Source organism: Drosophila rhopaloa, unplaced genomic scaffold, assembly GCF_018152115.1.
Source record: "Drosophila rhopaloa isolate 14029-0021.01 unplaced genomic scaffold, ASM1815211v1 contig_2, whole genome shotgun sequence".
Classification (NCBI taxonomy): domain Eukaryota; kingdom Metazoa; phylum Arthropoda; class Insecta; order Diptera; family Drosophilidae; genus Drosophila; species Drosophila rhopaloa.
The window spans coordinates 25,091,273-25,107,812 of record NW_025335083.1 but is presented as its reverse complement, the minus strand read 5'-3'; the positions used below and the strand labels follow the sequence as shown (position 1 = coordinate 25,107,812).

Genomic DNA, 16,540 nt, shown 5'->3' with positions numbered 1-16,540 from the left:
AAATAAAAAAATTTGTAAACAAGTCAATTTTGTTTAAATAGGTATTTCAATTAAAATTAAAGTAAATAAAATGGAAACCTTGAATCCTTTAATATAAACAAGAGAGAACGCTATAGTCGGGTGCCCCGAATATCAGATACCCGTTACTCAGCTAAAGGGATAGGTATTGATAAACACAATAAAACTGCATTTTTACTTTTCCGAAATATTTAAATTTTTAAAATCGTATATAAGCTATTGTGGGCGTTAAAGGGGGCGTGGCACCTTTTTGAAACAAACTTGCGCTGCGTAGGAACTCCTAGAATCTGCATGCAAAATGCCAATCTTCTAGCTTTTATAGTTTCCGAGATCTCAGCGTTCATACGGACGGACAGACAGACGGACAGACAGACGGACAGACGGACATGGCTATATCGACTCGGCTAGTGATCCTGAACAAGAATATATATACTTTATAGGGTCGGAAACGCTTCCTTCTAGCTGTTACATACTTTTGCACGAATACAATATACCCTTTTACTCTACGAGTAACGGGTATAAAAAGTTAAATTAAAGAAATGGGAACACTAGGAAAATCTTAAAGGAATAACGTATTTTAAACGATAAGAAAATAATAATCAAAAAATAAAAATAACATTTCTGTGGCGCTTATAAAATCAAAACAGTACCTTTTGTAAACATTTTGTTGTAAATAAAATAAATCACATAGTAAATTTGCTTGAACAATGTTGAAATGTTTGGAATTGATAAGGTATTATTTCAAATTCCGCGGTTTTTCAACACTGCTATCGATGTGGCATCGATGGTATCGATAGACCAGCAACAGCTGATCAACTTTCACCGCTTTCCAGTACTGTTAGCAAATTAATGTAAAACATTTGTTCCCCAAGAATTTAATGAAGTTAAGTGATAATCAGGCAAAATGGAGCGCAAAGAAGTGGACACGGAACCGTTCATCGATCATGTAAGTGGAGTACAATGAAATAACGAATATGGACCCGAGACTTAACCCGTTTTCAACCCACAAATAGACGCTGCTGGCCACCGAGCTAATGCGAGATCCGAACCACTTTATAATGGATCTGATAGATCGCACGAATCCCAGTTCGGGAAACTCGGAAAACGGAGTGGGTTACGTGGAAAAAGAACCGCTGACACCGGAACTGAATTTTCACAACACCATTTTTCAATTTGTGAAGTCATCGCCGGAAAATGATGTTGTCCCCCAGCCAGATTCCCAACCCGCCTTTCCAGCTCTGGCCATTGAGCCCACGGTTCCCATCGACGTTTCAACGGGGTTGCACGATGACGAGGATCTGCTGTATGCCCACAGTAATGCCTCCTGCACGAACGCGCGCAAGGTCCTGCCCCACAAGAAGCGTATTTCCCGGAAACTCAAGGGCAACATAGACGCTGATCTGGACCAGCACAAACATGTCCAGGATGTGGCTCCCACGTCCATTTATAGTTGCGAACTCTGCGGCTACTCTGTACACACGCAACTGGATTTCTTCGCACATCTCAAACAGCACTACGAGCCCACCATGGTTCAGGATCCCCAGCAACAGCAGCAAAAGGAACCACTCGATATGTGCGGACTGTCCGCCCAAGACAAGGTTAGCATTTAAAATTTTATAATTTGATGAGAATAATTGTATAATGACATTTTTTTGTATCCTTTTCCCAAAGCTTCAACAAGAGCAGGCCAAACTGGACCAGGTCTTCCACGATGTGCAGCTGAACTTCGAGAACTTCCACAACATCAGTCATCATGTGGACGATGTAACCAACGTGGGAGTCAATATGGTGTTGCATGGCCAAGCCACAGATAAATTGAATCCCGTGGTGGTCAACACCAATAGCACTCCCAATACTGTGCCCGTGGTGGACGATGTGGAGTTCAGCGATACGGAGGATATGCTCGAGGGCATTCGAAATGTGGTGGACAAGGTTTCGATAGAGGACACCTGCGATGAACTGGAGGATCTTGAACTAACCTCTAGTGGAATATCCGCCCCATGGTTCAATAACAACTTCAGGGACATCACTTTCCCAGCTCTCCTGCTGCCGGGAGAACCTCCGCCAGCTTCTGAGGAACAGGCCACGCCACTTCTCAAGGAGAATCCCCATGAAAGCGAGCACATGGGTTTGGATTTTCTATGTTCCGAAAAGGCAGAACCTCCAGGGCAGCCGAAATTAGAGAAAACGTTGCCCAAAGTCAGCGAGGGAAATGAGCAAACCCTGTTGATTGCACCACCAGTCTGCCAAACACCACCGCCTCCATCTGTTTGTCCTCGGCCTAATTCATCGATCGAACAACTACAAGGATCTCATCTAGTGCTAAGTGAAGCCTTTAAATTGGAAGAGAATGATATGACCGACAGCCGGCCACCTTCTCCATTTGAAGAAGAAGATCCTGAGGCTGAGGACCACATTGAAAGCTTATCGATGGATGGCTTGAATACGAGTTTGCCTAAGGAGACGGAAAGTAAGACGAGAAGAAAACACTTTTGCGACAAGTGCAACCGGGATTTCAACTCGTATAATGCACTCAAGTATCATCAGTACACGCACAATCAGCAGCGATCCCATAAATGCGACAGCTGCGATCGATCGTTCTACACACAGAGTGCCCTAAAGGCCCACGAAAGGACACGTGAGTCTTAGTTTAGAATTTGCCACAGAGTAACAACTAATCCTTAATCGCCCACAGATTCCGGAGTGAAACCCTTCAAATGCGAAAAGTGCGACTTTAGGTTCCGGCAATGGGGCGACCTGAAGTACCACGTCATCTCGCGACACAGTGACATCAAGGCGCACATGTGTGAATTCTGTGGAAAGAGTTTTTCTAGGAGATACTCCCTGGTTCTTCACCGAAGAATTCATACCAGAGAACGAAACTACGCTTGCCAATATTGTGACAAAACTTTCCGGGCAAGCTCATATCTGCTAAGTCACATAAAAGTGCATACTGGCGAGCGACCATATGAGTGTTTTATCTGCGAGAAGAAATTTCGGGTGTCTGGGGATCTCAAGCGACATTCCCGGATTCACGATCCCGCCAGAGCAAATCAACCACCTGCGGAAAAAGTCAAAAAGAAAAAGGCAGTTGCTAACAACAAACTTATGCCAATCGATAGGGATGGCGAGGTGCCCACCAACACCCAACACAATAAGTCTGACGCCATGAGCGACCAAACTAAGCAGGAAATTCTGGGCTTATAGCCATGCTGTGCCAAGGTTTCTTCAAAATAGGATAACAGATATCGTACGCATTTTTGTACAAGTTATGTAAATAAAAAAGGACATAGGACGGTTAATCAAGAAATGTAAGCATGCTTCTATTTATAAAACAGAAATATTAAAAATAAAGAAAAAAGTCGTGCAAAAATTGGAGCTTCCACTCAGTGAGATTCCTACTCTGAAAATATATATTTAACCAGTTAAAACCTTTTTCTTTTCAATTTAAAATACCATAATCAAAAAATTAAAAAATTAAGAATCGTCTCCGAACATGACAACATTAACAATTCAGATAATGGCACGTTGATATTTATAAATTAAAAATGCATACTCCAAACTCTTCTATTGCAGAGCATTTCTTTATTATTTTTTTATGTTTTTGTGTCATCTTCATTTCATTCATTTTTTCTCAAATGTTTTTGTTTTTCATACTTCTTTCTCTCTTTTTGCACTTGTACCGTTCATCGACTTAATTGTTAATGAGTAAGTATATATATATATATTAAATATATATTGTTATTATTAATGTAACTATGTACAACACAAGTATTTGGGCGCCTGTCAGTTGGGCCCAAAACGCAATGAAATCTTTGTATTCTTTGTTTACAACATAATTTGTTTTTCACTTTTTTTTGTCGTTTTTGTTTTGTTTCTCAAAAATATTCAACATAAACGCCCCGCAGCCAAACATTCCATAGATTTGTGTGTGCTTTTTCCGTATTTGTTAGCCGTTCTCACAATAATTTCCATCGCTTTAGAGCTTATAAACTAAAATCCTAGTATTGAATGCTTCACCAGCTTCCTATCTTTTCCACGCTTTATGTACGCTCAGTCCATGATATCTTCCGATTCTCCCGTTCGTTACACATATATAATATAATTCATCTGTTCTTTCTCTCTTTGTTTTGTTTAATTAATTAAAAATTACGAAAACTGCATTCCTAGTATCAGTATCATATCTGCACTTCGCATCTCCCAGCCTGACTTCCATCATCTCGATCGATTCCCCGCTATTATTATATTTATTCTTGGTGTCTTGGTGGTGTGGATTATGCTGTTTTGGTAGGTTGAATGTGTTGAGAGTTTCAAGTGTTGTATGTTGGGTGGTGGTGTGTGAAACATTTTTAGTGGGCATGAGATGGTTATTGAAAAAATTAGCATACGAAACTTGCGATTCCATTGACTACTTTTGAATGTAACTTAAATTTTGCCTGCTTTTCTTTAGTAAATATGATTTAAAATTAGCATTACATTGAATATTTCGCTCTGGATTTGCTTCATTGCTTGGTTTTACATATATATGGTACTTAAAAATGTATGTTTTGCTTTGCTATGGTTGCACACATTTACTGGTTTTGGTTTTTTTCATTTCTTTCGGTTTTTATTGAATTGAATATGGGTTTACTTGATGCGTTCCTTTTTGTTTTGTTTCTTCATTTACTTGACAAAGAAAGGTAATTATGCTTTACTAATACACATATGAGCTTGCAAACATTTGCCAATTGTTTAATTGTTGCGTTTACTAGTCTTCCCATTAAGCAATCATCAATCATATTGGTAAAACTAAAGAGTTTTAATCGTATGCATGAATGTTAATGGCAGCTTTTTGGTTTTGTTTGTTTGTCGTTTCTTGATTCACTTAATTGTGGATAAATTGAATATTGTTTATAAAATAGCTTGCTATTTTATGTTGTACATTAAACACATATTTTAACTGTTTTTAAACTGTCGCTGCGACAGTGTCTTTTTGGGCTCCTTGTTTCTCATACAAAAAGTTCTGTTTGCATTTGTTTTGTTTATATTATTTCAGTTTCTATTGTTGCTTCACATTGTTGCTGTTGCTATTTCTTCGTCCCAAGTGTTTTGCTATGCTATTTCCTTTCCATATTTCCCACTTTCCCTCAAGCCGCTCACAGTTTTCTCAGCTTTCCATCATTTTATAGAAATATAATTATTCTCTTTTTCAAGTTTTGAGTCTTCTGCCACATCACCAAAAGTGTTTTTCGTCGGCTTTTAAAATAATTAAAATACATTCAACTTCGCTCGTTCTTCTATCGATGGCATGCCAATTCTTCAAAAGTTTTTTGGTTTATCCCTCACAAATACAATATTTACAGTTCACAGTTTCCACTGGCTGGCCTTTTATCGTCTAAATCTTTACTCCTTTTCTTTACACACCCCCAGACCCTACTTATATTTATTTTTAATCAATTTTTGTGATCCTTTTCTCCATATGACTTGCATATGAATATCTTTCTTTACAGCCCCCTGGAAATCTATTCTTTTTGTATCAACTTTCGATCTGCATTACGCCCCGGAGCTTTTAAATCTATTGTTTTTTCATCAACGTTTCGATCCTCGTTCGCATTTTTGTTACAGTTTTCAGTTTAAAATTGTGAAAAAATAGCTGCATCTATTGTAAATTTTAGGTTTCTCTCTTTGTTTTGTTGGTTTGCGTTAAAATTTGAATTACCTTTAGATTTATATAATTTGATTTGATGATATTTTCCTCTTGCTGTTTGAGTCCTTCAACCTGCTCCGGTTGTTTCCGAGCTGCCAGTTATCTAGGGCCTTCATTAACCCCTAGGTACTTCAGCAATCCTCCCATTGCAGTTTCAGTTTCAGTGGCCTGTTGCTGTGGTTGTTGGTTCGTATAAAAAGTCTTTGATTCGCCCCCCATCCTCCCACGACTCTGTCCCTTTTCCGGCTGATCTGGTGTTAGCGTGCTCTGCATTAGAGACTAACCTGCTGCATCTTATCAAAATCTAAACACGGCCGATGCGGTCGCTGCAGTCTCTGGGTGGCGGCGGCGGTGACGTTGGCGGCATTTCCGGCGGAATTGGCAGCATTGTGTGTCGTTGTTGTGGCTGATGATGATGACGATGACGGTGATATTGTTGTGGCGCCCCCGCCGGGTTGACCACTGGCATTGTTACTGGGTCGCCGCCTGGGCGATATGGCGCAGTGGAACAATTTCGCCGGCGGACTGACCGATCGCACCTCCATATCCAAGCCGGTGGTGCTGGCCGGACTGCTCCGCGAGCTGTTGTAGTGGAAACTATACTTCGGCTGCGGCTGGTAAATGTGGTGGCTGCTGTTGCTCATCTTTAGCGAGCTGCTGCACGCCTTGATCACACTCGCGCTCGGCTCGTTCTCATTGGCACCGTTGCCATTTCCGGTTCCGGTTCCCGTTCCGATGGTGTTTCCTGCACCAATCTTAGCACACTTACTGCTATTGGCTGCCACGCCACCGCCGCCGTTGTCGCCATTCTCCTCGTTTACACTATTATCACATAATTTAATATTTTCGATGCCACATCGGGCCTCCGATAATATCAGTGGCGTTGTGGAGCGGAACATCATATGGCTACGATTTGGCTTGAATGCCTCCAATGGCGGCGATGTGCGAAAATTCACGGGCGTCAATATTGGCTCCAGCGAGTTGCGCAACTATTTTTGGGGAATGTGCAGAGATTTGATTAATATTGGACAAAAAATATATGGTCAGACAGTCTGACAATTTCGACAGAACCCACCTCATCGTCGGAGCTGTGAGCCAGCGATCGCTTGCGATTCTCCACCATCAGCGTGGAGCTGGAGCGCTTCGAGTTGGATGTGGTGGCCCGCTCCTCGTAGGGCGCCTCCGTGTCCAGAGAGGAAGTGCATCCGCGATTCGAAATCCGGGAGACGCACGAAGAGCCCGTGGCCGTCGTTCCGCCGGGATGCTGACCAGCCTGCGAGGACGGCCCGTTGATCACCTCCAGCTCCTCCTCGGAACTGTGCTGGTCGTACATGAGATGGGCGCAGGATGACGACGTCTGCTGGTGACACATCATTGCAGGAGCGATTGGTTTCTGGCCAGCAACACCTAAGCGATGGGATGAATAATATTAATAGGGTTCTTTAGATTGCGCAAATCATGTTAACATGTCCCTTAATTAATTACTACATTTTAAGAAGCTCTGAAGCTTTTGATTTTCAAAATAATACACAATCACATTTAAGATTATTAAGTTAAACAATACAGAAGGTCAGATAAAAAAGATTTAAATTTTTAACTAATTAAAATCTGTTTTCCAATTACAAAACTATATCATTCAATTGCCAAAACAAGGTGCCACAGTCAGTTTTCTTTCATAAAAAACCATTCAGTTACTTGTTATTTGTTTAAGATTCCAAAAATGTGAATGGAATTCAACTTAATGTTTTTAGTTTCGAAATAGTTTTAAAGTTTGTCTTCAAAACCCGTATTTGCTGTTTAGCACTTACTAGTTTCCATATCCACGTCTAAGTGACGTTGGTTTTCCACATCGAGGAGTTCACCATCAGATTCGGTGCCAGAGTCATTCGATTCACGCTGCGGAAGAAAAAACCTTGTATTCATAAAATATATTCAAAATAAATTTGATATACTTAATTTATAAATCTTAATAAAAATCGCTAAAGCTTGTTTGATCCTAAGGTTTCAAATAAACATATATCTTGTAATAAAAAAAATGAATAAATATAATAGTTTACTTATCAATTTATGAATATACATAACTGTGAAGTACAATCGTACCCCGCAACTTAAAAAATAAAAATTTGAAAAACCAAATTGCATAAATTTATTGAAAATATTTAAAAATCGCACCTTTTTACGCATAAAATTTTTGGATACCCTTAGTGTGTTTTCGCGATTTTTCTGCCTGACAAACTTTATCATGGTTTTCCGCTTTGGCTTTTATTCGGTTCACATGCCACACGCACACAACAAATACGATGCACCCACGCAGCGCACACGTACAGGAGAAAAACTTACTACGACGCCGCAGTCGCAGTCGGCGTCGCAGTCGACGTCTACTTCGTTATTCTTCTCCTCCTCCTGCTACTTCCCCTTCGCCTTCTTTTTCTACTACTATTACTACATACTACCGACTTCTTTGCCGTTGCGCTTTACACGCTGTTTCTATTTATACGCCTCCGCATGTATTTTTGTTTGTTATTTTTACGCGCTGCTTCGTTTTGCAATTCTTCTTCTTAACCCGCGTGTAAAGCGTAAGCGGCGCTTCCTTTTTGTGCAAAAATTTCAATCACGTTTACGTGCTCTCTCCTCCCACTTTCTCTCTTACTCTCTCTTTGGTTGTAATTCGGTAGATAACGAGAAATGGTAGCGGTGAGAGAATTCTCTCTGTGGTAATGTTAAAAAAGCATTTTTATGATTTTAAAACCAGGTTTCTTATTAATTTTCTGGTACTTGACTTTTATGTAGAAAAATACATTTTTAGTCAGTTAAATTTTATGTTTGTAGTTTTGAGTCTTTAACTGTGATTTACAATCTCTCTTTCTTACAATCTCTTTTGCGCACACTTGGTCCTTACGCGTAGTACTCAAAACACCCGATACAGCACGGAATTATCGATTTTTTTTGGCACGGGAACGGAAACCAGACGACACGAAATCCGCAAATAAAAAAAAACAGGCACACCGCTCCACCGAAGGGTTAAACTGTGGGCTTCGAGGTTTTTAGCCCATCGAAATTGGTTTTTAAACACCTTGTGGCACTATATATATTTATTTTCATAGATTTATTTTTTTCCTCACGAAATGCGGTAGTTGTGCAACTGTTTTGGATCCGCCTACGCCTGCTGACTTGGCTGATTACTACGGCGTTACTTTGTATATCGGGTATAAGTCGCGTATATATCGCATATATCCCATCGCCCGTCACCGGCTAACGTTGCGCTCCAACTGAAAACTCATTGCGCCCACAATGTGGCAAAGCAACACTGTTGTCTCCAAATCTCTAAAAATCTCTGCGCTGGCGCTGGAGAGAGAACAACATTCCCCATACCCCAAAAAAATTCTCCAATGCGTGCAACCTACGTTCTCTTCTCACTTGCAATTTTCAGAGTTACCAGATGGACTAGGTAAACCCGAACTAACAAATTTTTTTAAATGTATTTTTTTAACGAAATAGGAAAAGAATTTCTTGTTTCTATATTTTTGTTATCATTAAATTATTGAATATTTATTGTAGTTCAAGAAGCATTTCTACTTCAAAAAAAAATCTTTATAAACACAAATAAATTAAATTTACTTTTCGAATCAAATACATTTCTTGAAAACTTATTTAATTAACTTACTGGGATTGGGAACTTTGTTTTGCAAAATAAATAAATATTTTGACAGACAAAAAAATACATAATTAAATATATCATTCTAATTTATAGTTCCAAAAGTTGTGGTCGTTATTAATAGAAATTACCATAAGCATCAAATCAACTGAAAATTTCGAGATATAGAATGATTTACAAAGACCAGCCCTAAGGCCTAAATTGGGTAATATTAAAGGAGAGACAGCAAAAAACGTAGAATGTATAAATCAAAAACCATAAAAAACTAGTCAAATTATTAAAGTAAACTAAACTTATAACCTGATCGTATTACACAACAATGTAGTCATGTTTAATTACAAAAGTTGCGCAAAATAATTGATTCTAGATAATCGGCGTGTAGTAATTAGCTGTGCAAAATTAACATTCCCTGGCAAATTTCTTTCGTCTGGTTTTCTTTTGTGTGCAGGCGTTTTCCCATTCATTGAATTGTTCGCCCATTCCCACCCCACAATTGAGCAAAATCGCACTCGTCTGGCAACCCTGGCCGCACTCACAAAGTGCACTTACTACACTTTGGATGCGATGCCCGTGTGGGCGCTCATGGAAAATTGGGGGGTTCCAGAGGGGGCAGGGTCTAACGTAGTGCTGCTCGCTTTTGTACATGCGCGCTTAACTCGTGCCTCCAACAACGATGTTTAAGCTGCCAAACAAAATTGTAAAGGTTCATGGGTCTTAAATTCCATTTTTTATTTTAATCAATACATTAATAAATATTGCCACACTCAAGATTATAATCGGGTTAAATTAAAATCCTAACCAATCATTTAAGATTTGTTTTACCGAGCACGTCATATCAATCTCAATAATCTCTTAAGATTTATAACAACTTTTTTTAACGGACAAAAATTGTTCTTGTTAGTAAATAATAATAATCCCGAATATAATATTTACTTACTCCTAAGTACTGTTTCTCAAAGCCCCACTGACCATGTACCCAATAATTTTTAATCGCGCTACAACTTTTTCGCGCACCTTAGCATTTATATCGAAAGAATAACCAGCTGGAGCGGGCAGGTTCCTATTCCTATGACTATATGCCTATATATCCATGTCTATGAGTAGTAACGTGTGGCAGCAAAAATAAGAGTAGAGAGGAAGAGAAGAAAATAAAAGAAGAAGGAAAACCTCGGCAAAAAAGTGAAACAAAACGAAGCGTACGAAACTCGTTGCAACGCTTTTCGCCATCAAATGTGGAAAACATGACATGAAAAACTACGCACGAACTGGTTGTTTGAAGACTCGAGGCAGTTTTCTGCATTTTTATATATATTTTTAATTGTTTTTTATACACATATTTTGTCTTCAATATTTTTTAGATTGCCATACAAAACACGTTTATTTTTTACTTCCTTTAATTTGTATTATTGCAAAAACGATTTACACGTATAGGGATTTTATGTTACCACGAAGAAATTTTAAACTTCCCAACTTAAGGATAAGCGTTTAACTTTTCATTAAACCGTTTTATTATAATTTACTGTCTTGTTTTATTTTGGTTTTTTAATTGTTTTATTATTGTACATTGGGCTGTATTTAACATTTTTTTTTTAAATTCATTTTTTATACATACTATTTCTTTTCTTATATAAATCATATAAAACCATTATTATTTCTCAGGAAGTTTTGGCACTTTTGGCGAACTCCCTAGTGAGCTTTTCAATTTGCTTTCAATTTTACGCGGAAAATTTTACTACGAGTCTACGTGCCACAAATACATGTATACAAGCACACCCACACACACATGCACATGCACCCCCTCCGTACTTTTGTTCCATTCATACTACACACACACACACTCATTCACTTACTCTCTCTTTCTCCCTTTTGGGAGAGCGTCTGACGTAGGTGGGTGGTGGGTGGAGAGGGGCAGTGGGGTAGCGCGGGGGTGGTGCAGCCTTCAGCTTGAGTTCTAAATTTAGCACTCAGCTTAAGCTTGCAACTTCAGGACCCTCTCTCTTTCCGTCTGACACACACACTATCACAATCACCTTCAGTGCAAAACTTACTTGATTCGCTCGCTATCCCCCTCTATCTCCGTCTCCGTCTTTGGCTGTTGGTTTTCCTTCTTGTTTAATCACAAAAGTGTTTTTTCTTAGTTATTTGTATTTATGTATTTTTCGACTGAGGAAATGCAGGAAAACCAGCGGAAAAGCGGACCAGCGGCGGCGAGTGAAAAACTGAATGGCGCTTACTACACAAAACAGCACGCGACGCGATTTTTGGAGAATTGACTAAACAGCGCCAAAGAGAGCGAAAATGAGAGAGAGAGCGGACACGCGCTCCCCAATTTACTCTCTCCGCACTCCAGCGGTGCTGCCAAATCAGTTTATTTCTCGCCATTTCTGGATTTTTTTCCAGACTAATTTAAAAATTTCTTTTAAATAAAAAGCGGGAAAGAAATTTAAGAAGTTTTTTTCAAGTTGGGTTTTCTGTATTGTTGTAAAAATTTTAAGCATAGCTATGGTCTGGTAAATTCCAGGAGTTTGTATGTTTACTTCGGCTGTTTCGTAGCTTTTTTACGCTAAAGTCAATCCTTAAACTAAAATCCATAATTCACTTGCCATTGCTATAATCGAAAAATTTATAAGTAAATAATAATTATCAACTAGAAAATTACAACTTTTTTACATTTAGATTCCTAGCATTATTCAACTTTATTTTGTTGGCTCATCAATAGTTGGCAACACTGCTTCCAGCAAGTAAAAATTACAAATTTCTCTCTCAAGCCCTCTCTCTCTCTCTTTTTTGCGAGCCTTGCATAAAATGTAAACCCAACAAACATTTTTCGCAAAGAATCCAATTAGGTTCTCATTTCACTGTCAAAAAAAAATTGAATGAATTAAAGATGAAAAATTTTAACAGTTTATATATACTTTTAATATCATTTTTCTTAATCCTGAGTTACAACAATAACTCATTTGGAAGAGTGCTGATAACCAACAACAACCAATAAGGGAGAGAGAGATTAAAAATCAAGAAAGAGTAGGTCGAACTTTGTATACTCTACTTGTGTGGATATGTATAAACAAAAAGGTAATTTTTCGAATAAGAACTGAAGGATATATTTGAGGCAACAGTACGTATCAGTAATATATTTTTAAGCTTTACGTATAAGTAATATACTTTAAAGCACTAATGTTGCTAATCTAATAAGGGAGAGAGAGATTAAAAATCAAGAAAGAAGATTAGGTCGAAGTTTTTATACTCTACTTGTGTGGATATGTATAAACAAAAATATATTTTTCGAATGAGAACTGAAAGATATATTTATGGCAACAGAACGTATGAGTAATATACTTTGAAGTTTAACGTATGAATAATATTATTTAAAGTACTCATACGTACTGTTGCCTTTCCAATAAGGGAGAGAGAGATTCAAAATCAAGAAAGAAGATTATGTCGAAGTTTATATAATCTACTTGTGTGGATATGTATAAACAAAATTATATTTTACGAATGAGAACTGAAAGATATATTTGAGGCAACAGAACGTATGAGTAATATACTTTGAAGCTTAACGTATGAATAATATTATTTAAAGTACTCATACGTACTGTTGCCTTTCCAATAAGGGAGAGAGATATTAAAAATCAAGAAAGAAGATTAGGTCGAAGTTTGTATAATCTACTTATATGGATATGTATAAAAAAAATGTTATTTTTCAAATGAGAAATGAAGGATATATTTGAGGCAACAGTACGTATGAGTAATATACTTTAACGCTTTACGTATGAGTAATATAAATTATAGTACTTATACGTACTGTTGCCTTTGCTTATGTATATTCGGTTGGTTCAATCTTTCAATAGAGACGTCTATAGTTTAATCATTTATAAGGTATTTGCTCAAAACATTTTTCGTAAAAGTTTAAAAGTATTATTTTAATTGACAGGCAAGGTATTAAGTATTAATCTTTAAATCAGTAAATCTGATAAGGAACGTTAAAGTGCTTTTTCTTAGTCTTAAATAAGCTGCGGTGAAGACATGTTGCGTTTCGGAATATTATTTTCCTTATTATTTATAATAACATCAGCCAGTCAAAATGGAAAGGAAGTTTGTACTCTCCTTTCCATTTGTGATAATCTTAAAGCCTTGAAATCCGAAGTTGCTGCTGTCCGGTAAATAAATTCTGAATAAATTGAGAAGTTTTATGCGATTTTTGTTTTTAAATAAATTACTAGTGCGGAGCAAAAACGGCAGGCGATTATTTTAGAAGGTTTAGGCAAAAAATTCGACCTTTGTGTGCCCAATTTATACCCAGCAAACTGCGCTCAGACTTCTAAAAGTAAACTTACGATACGCGTCCCCGAGTACAGTGAAGCCCCCTTTGAAGTGACCTGCGATCAGAAAAGTCACGGTGGGGGCTGGACGGTATTTCTGCGAAGAAACGATGGTAGTCAGGACTTTTTCCTTGAATGGAAGGACTACAAAAACGGATTTGGCCTACTGGACAATGAGTTTTTCATGGGAATGGACAAACTGCACGCAATGACTGCATCGGAGCCCCAGGAGCTTCTAGTCCTCCTGGAGGGTTATAAAGAAGATTATCGCTACCAGCTGTACGACAATTTTAAAATCGGGGCCGAGGCTAACAACTACACTCTAGAATCGGTGGGATCATCCCATGGGGATGCCGGGAATTCACTGTATAATCACGTGGGCATGAAATTTACCACTAAGGATCGTAAGAACCATGGCACATTAAATACGAACTGTGCAGAATTGTATAAAGGTGCTTGGTGTTTTCGGAGTTGCTATACAAGGTAAGCATTTAACAACTCAGTAGTTTTCTGAAAAATAAGATTTATTGTGTCATATAATATAATTATTCAAGAATTTCTCTAAAAAAAATTCGTTAAATATTTATATTTAAACTAATACAATTCTAATTTTCCCCCAGTCACTTGTGTGGTAAATATGGCGAAAACAATAATGCACAAGGAATAGTTTGGGAAACATTTGGAAAGAACAATTACAATCTAAAACGAGCCACCATGATGATAAGGCCGAGAAGGTTTTCTTCTAATTAGTTTTAAGCGCATACCTTAAATAAAAAAAATGTCTTAAATTGTTATTTCCTTTGTTAAGTTCAACCGAAAAAAGGTCTTGCCGTGTACAATGTATTAGTTTTCGTTGTTTATTTTATATATGCGGGTAAATCAGATAAGATTACCAATAATTTTGATTCATCAGAGTTAAGAGCTTTTTCTCAGTCTTTCAGCTTTAATTTTATTTATGTTGGTTGGTACTTAGGCTGATATTTTGAATCGAAGAATTGGGAATCCCCTTTTTCGAAATTCTATAAATTATAAAATATTAGATTGTAGTACTTCCGGTAGATTCTCCAGTTATCTTACTCAAGATGTTGCAATTCAAGGAACATCAAGGAAGGCAAACATCATTAAGCATCAAGTAAAAGTAATTGAGTAATTTAGGGGCTATTTTATCTTTACATGTCGCTAATATACAATCACAAATACAGTTTTCATATTTCATTTAGTTGCAAATGTTACTTATGTATTATATTAAACTTATTATTATTAAATTTTAAAAATATAAATATCTTACACAATTTATTTAAAAAACGCCTGTTTCTTTAAGCGTATGTTACTTAAATTAAATTATGCGAAATAGATAAGAATGAAATATGCCACATAAAGTTATGATACCATAAATTCATGCACACTTTTTCTCTGACTACACAGTTCTAAACTGTATTTTTGTTTGTTTTCTTTTTAATTTTATTTAATAAAGATATTGGACTATTTTATATAGTTCCTAAATTATTTCGATATATTTATTAAGAATCACATAAAAGTTTTATATTTATTTATATTCAAAATATTCAAATTCAAATATTTAAATTTTAAAAATAACTTATTAATTCTATTTGAAGAACAACTTGACTTCCAAACCGTGCAATTAACTTACTTATGTATTATACATTGATATAGCATTTAAATGCTCAGTGTACGCTTAGCTAAAATATTTTAATTCCTCTATTGTTTAAATGGGATAACACATAATGAAATACAACAGTTTAGATTAGAATACTATAAAATGGACCCTATGTAAGATCTTTTTCTCAGTATGCACAGAGCTATAGTCAAGTTATGTTGCGATTTGGAATTTTATTTTCCCTGCTAATTCTAAATACTTCAGCCATCGAAAATGGAACTGAAGTTTGTACCTCTTTGACAACATGTGATGATGTTCTGGCAACGAAATCTGAAGTCGCTGCTGTGCGGTAAATATTTAAATACAAATAAGGTTATTATAATTTTAAAAAACTTTTGAATGAACTGCTAGTGAGGAGCAAGCACGACAGGCGGCAATTTTGGAGGGCTTGGACAAAAAGTTACAAGCCTTTGTGACCAATACATATCCTGCCAACTGCGCCGAGTCACGTAACAGCAGCAAACTGTTGGTTCGTGTGCCCTCGTACAGTACGTACCCCTTTGAGGTGACCTGCGATCAGGAAAGTCACGGTGGAGGTTGGACAACAGTTCTTCGACGAAACGACGGAAGTCAGGACTTCTTCCTCGAATGGAAGGACTACCAAAAAGGGTTTGGCCAGCTGGACAATGAGTTCTTCATTGGTTTAGACAAGCTGCATGCGATGACTTCATCGGAGCCCCATGAACTTCTTGTCCTCCTGGAGAATTTTTACGGAAATCAGTCCTACGAGTTGTACGATAACTTTAGAGTTGGACCCGAGAGTAACAACTACACTCTGGAATCGGTGGGATCATTTTCTGGGGACGCCGGCGATTCACTCGAATATCACCTCGGCAGGCAGTTTACCACTAAGGAGCGCGGTGACTGTGCAAAGGGTTTTCAAGGCGCTTGGTGGTACTACAATTGTCTTCACAGGTAGGCAAAGAATAGCATCTAAAAAAGTTTGAGTATATAATAATTTTTCTTTTAGCGACTTGTGTGGTATGTATGGCGAAATGCAGGGTGTGTACGGCATAATTTGGTCGTCATTTAGAACCGGTGAATTCATGGATATGATGAAGCGTGCCGTAATGCTGATCAGACCGGCAACTTTTTCTACGGCTGCTTGAAAAAAATATAATATAATATTATCTAATAAAAAAGAATATTTTTCTATTTTTATTTTCTTTCACAAAAACATT

At 37.5% G+C, this 16,540-nt stretch overlaps 4 protein-coding genes across 5 annotated transcripts; 3 read left to right on the top strand and 1 right to left on the bottom strand.

The window, feature by feature from the left end:
• The first annotated feature begins 846 nt into the window (after window positions 1-846).
• LOC108045981 (zinc finger protein 777) lies at window positions 847-3,328 on the top strand. The gene is made up of 4 exons (XM_017125492.2): window positions 847-964; window positions 1,032-1,616; window positions 1,690-2,656; window positions 2,714-3,328. The coding sequence occupies exons 1-4, from the start codon at window positions 923-925 to the stop codon at window positions 3,223-3,225; spliced, it is 2,106 nt and encodes a 701-aa protein (XP_016980981.2). The 5' UTR covers window positions 847-922; the 3' UTR covers window positions 3,226-3,328.
• A 270-nt stretch (window positions 3,329-3,598) lies between these two features.
• On the bottom strand, window positions 3,599-11,583 carry LOC108045982. Of its 2 annotated transcripts, none has more exons than XM_017125494.1 (4): window positions 11,408-11,583; window positions 7,513-7,600; window positions 6,780-7,111; window positions 3,599-6,693 (listed from the first exon to the last, which is right to left on the bottom strand). In XM_017125494.1, exons 2-4 carry the CDS (start codon window positions 7,520-7,522, stop codon window positions 5,977-5,979), a joined length of 1,059 nt encoding a protein of 352 aa, XP_016980983.1. In that variant the 5' UTR covers window positions 7,523-7,600; window positions 11,408-11,583; the 3' UTR covers window positions 3,599-5,976. The 2 variants fall into 2 exon arrangements, with proteins under 2 accessions (XP_016980983.1, XP_016980982.1); XM_017125493.2 differs by lacking the exon at window positions 11,408-11,583 and adding an exon at window positions 7,877-9,071.
• Window positions 11,584-13,386: 1,803 nt separating this feature from the next.
• On the top strand, window positions 13,387-14,524 carry LOC108045977 (ficolin-2-like). The gene is made up of 3 exons (XM_017125486.1): window positions 13,387-13,519; window positions 13,583-14,164; window positions 14,302-14,524. The coding sequence occupies exons 2-3, from the start codon at window positions 13,866-13,868 to the stop codon at window positions 14,429-14,431; spliced, it is 429 nt and encodes a 142-aa protein (XP_016980975.1). The 5' UTR covers window positions 13,387-13,519; window positions 13,583-13,865; the 3' UTR covers window positions 14,432-14,524.
• A 910-nt stretch (window positions 14,525-15,434) lies between these two features.
• On the top strand, window positions 15,435-16,468 carry LOC108045974 (angiopoietin-related protein 6-like). The gene is made up of 3 exons (XM_044459413.1): window positions 15,435-15,648; window positions 15,711-16,274; window positions 16,330-16,468. The coding sequence occupies exons 1-3, from the start codon at window positions 15,515-15,517 to the stop codon at window positions 16,466-16,468; spliced, it is 837 nt and encodes a 278-aa protein (XP_044315348.1). The 5' UTR covers window positions 15,435-15,514.
• Window positions 16,469-16,540: the final 72 nt, after the last annotated feature.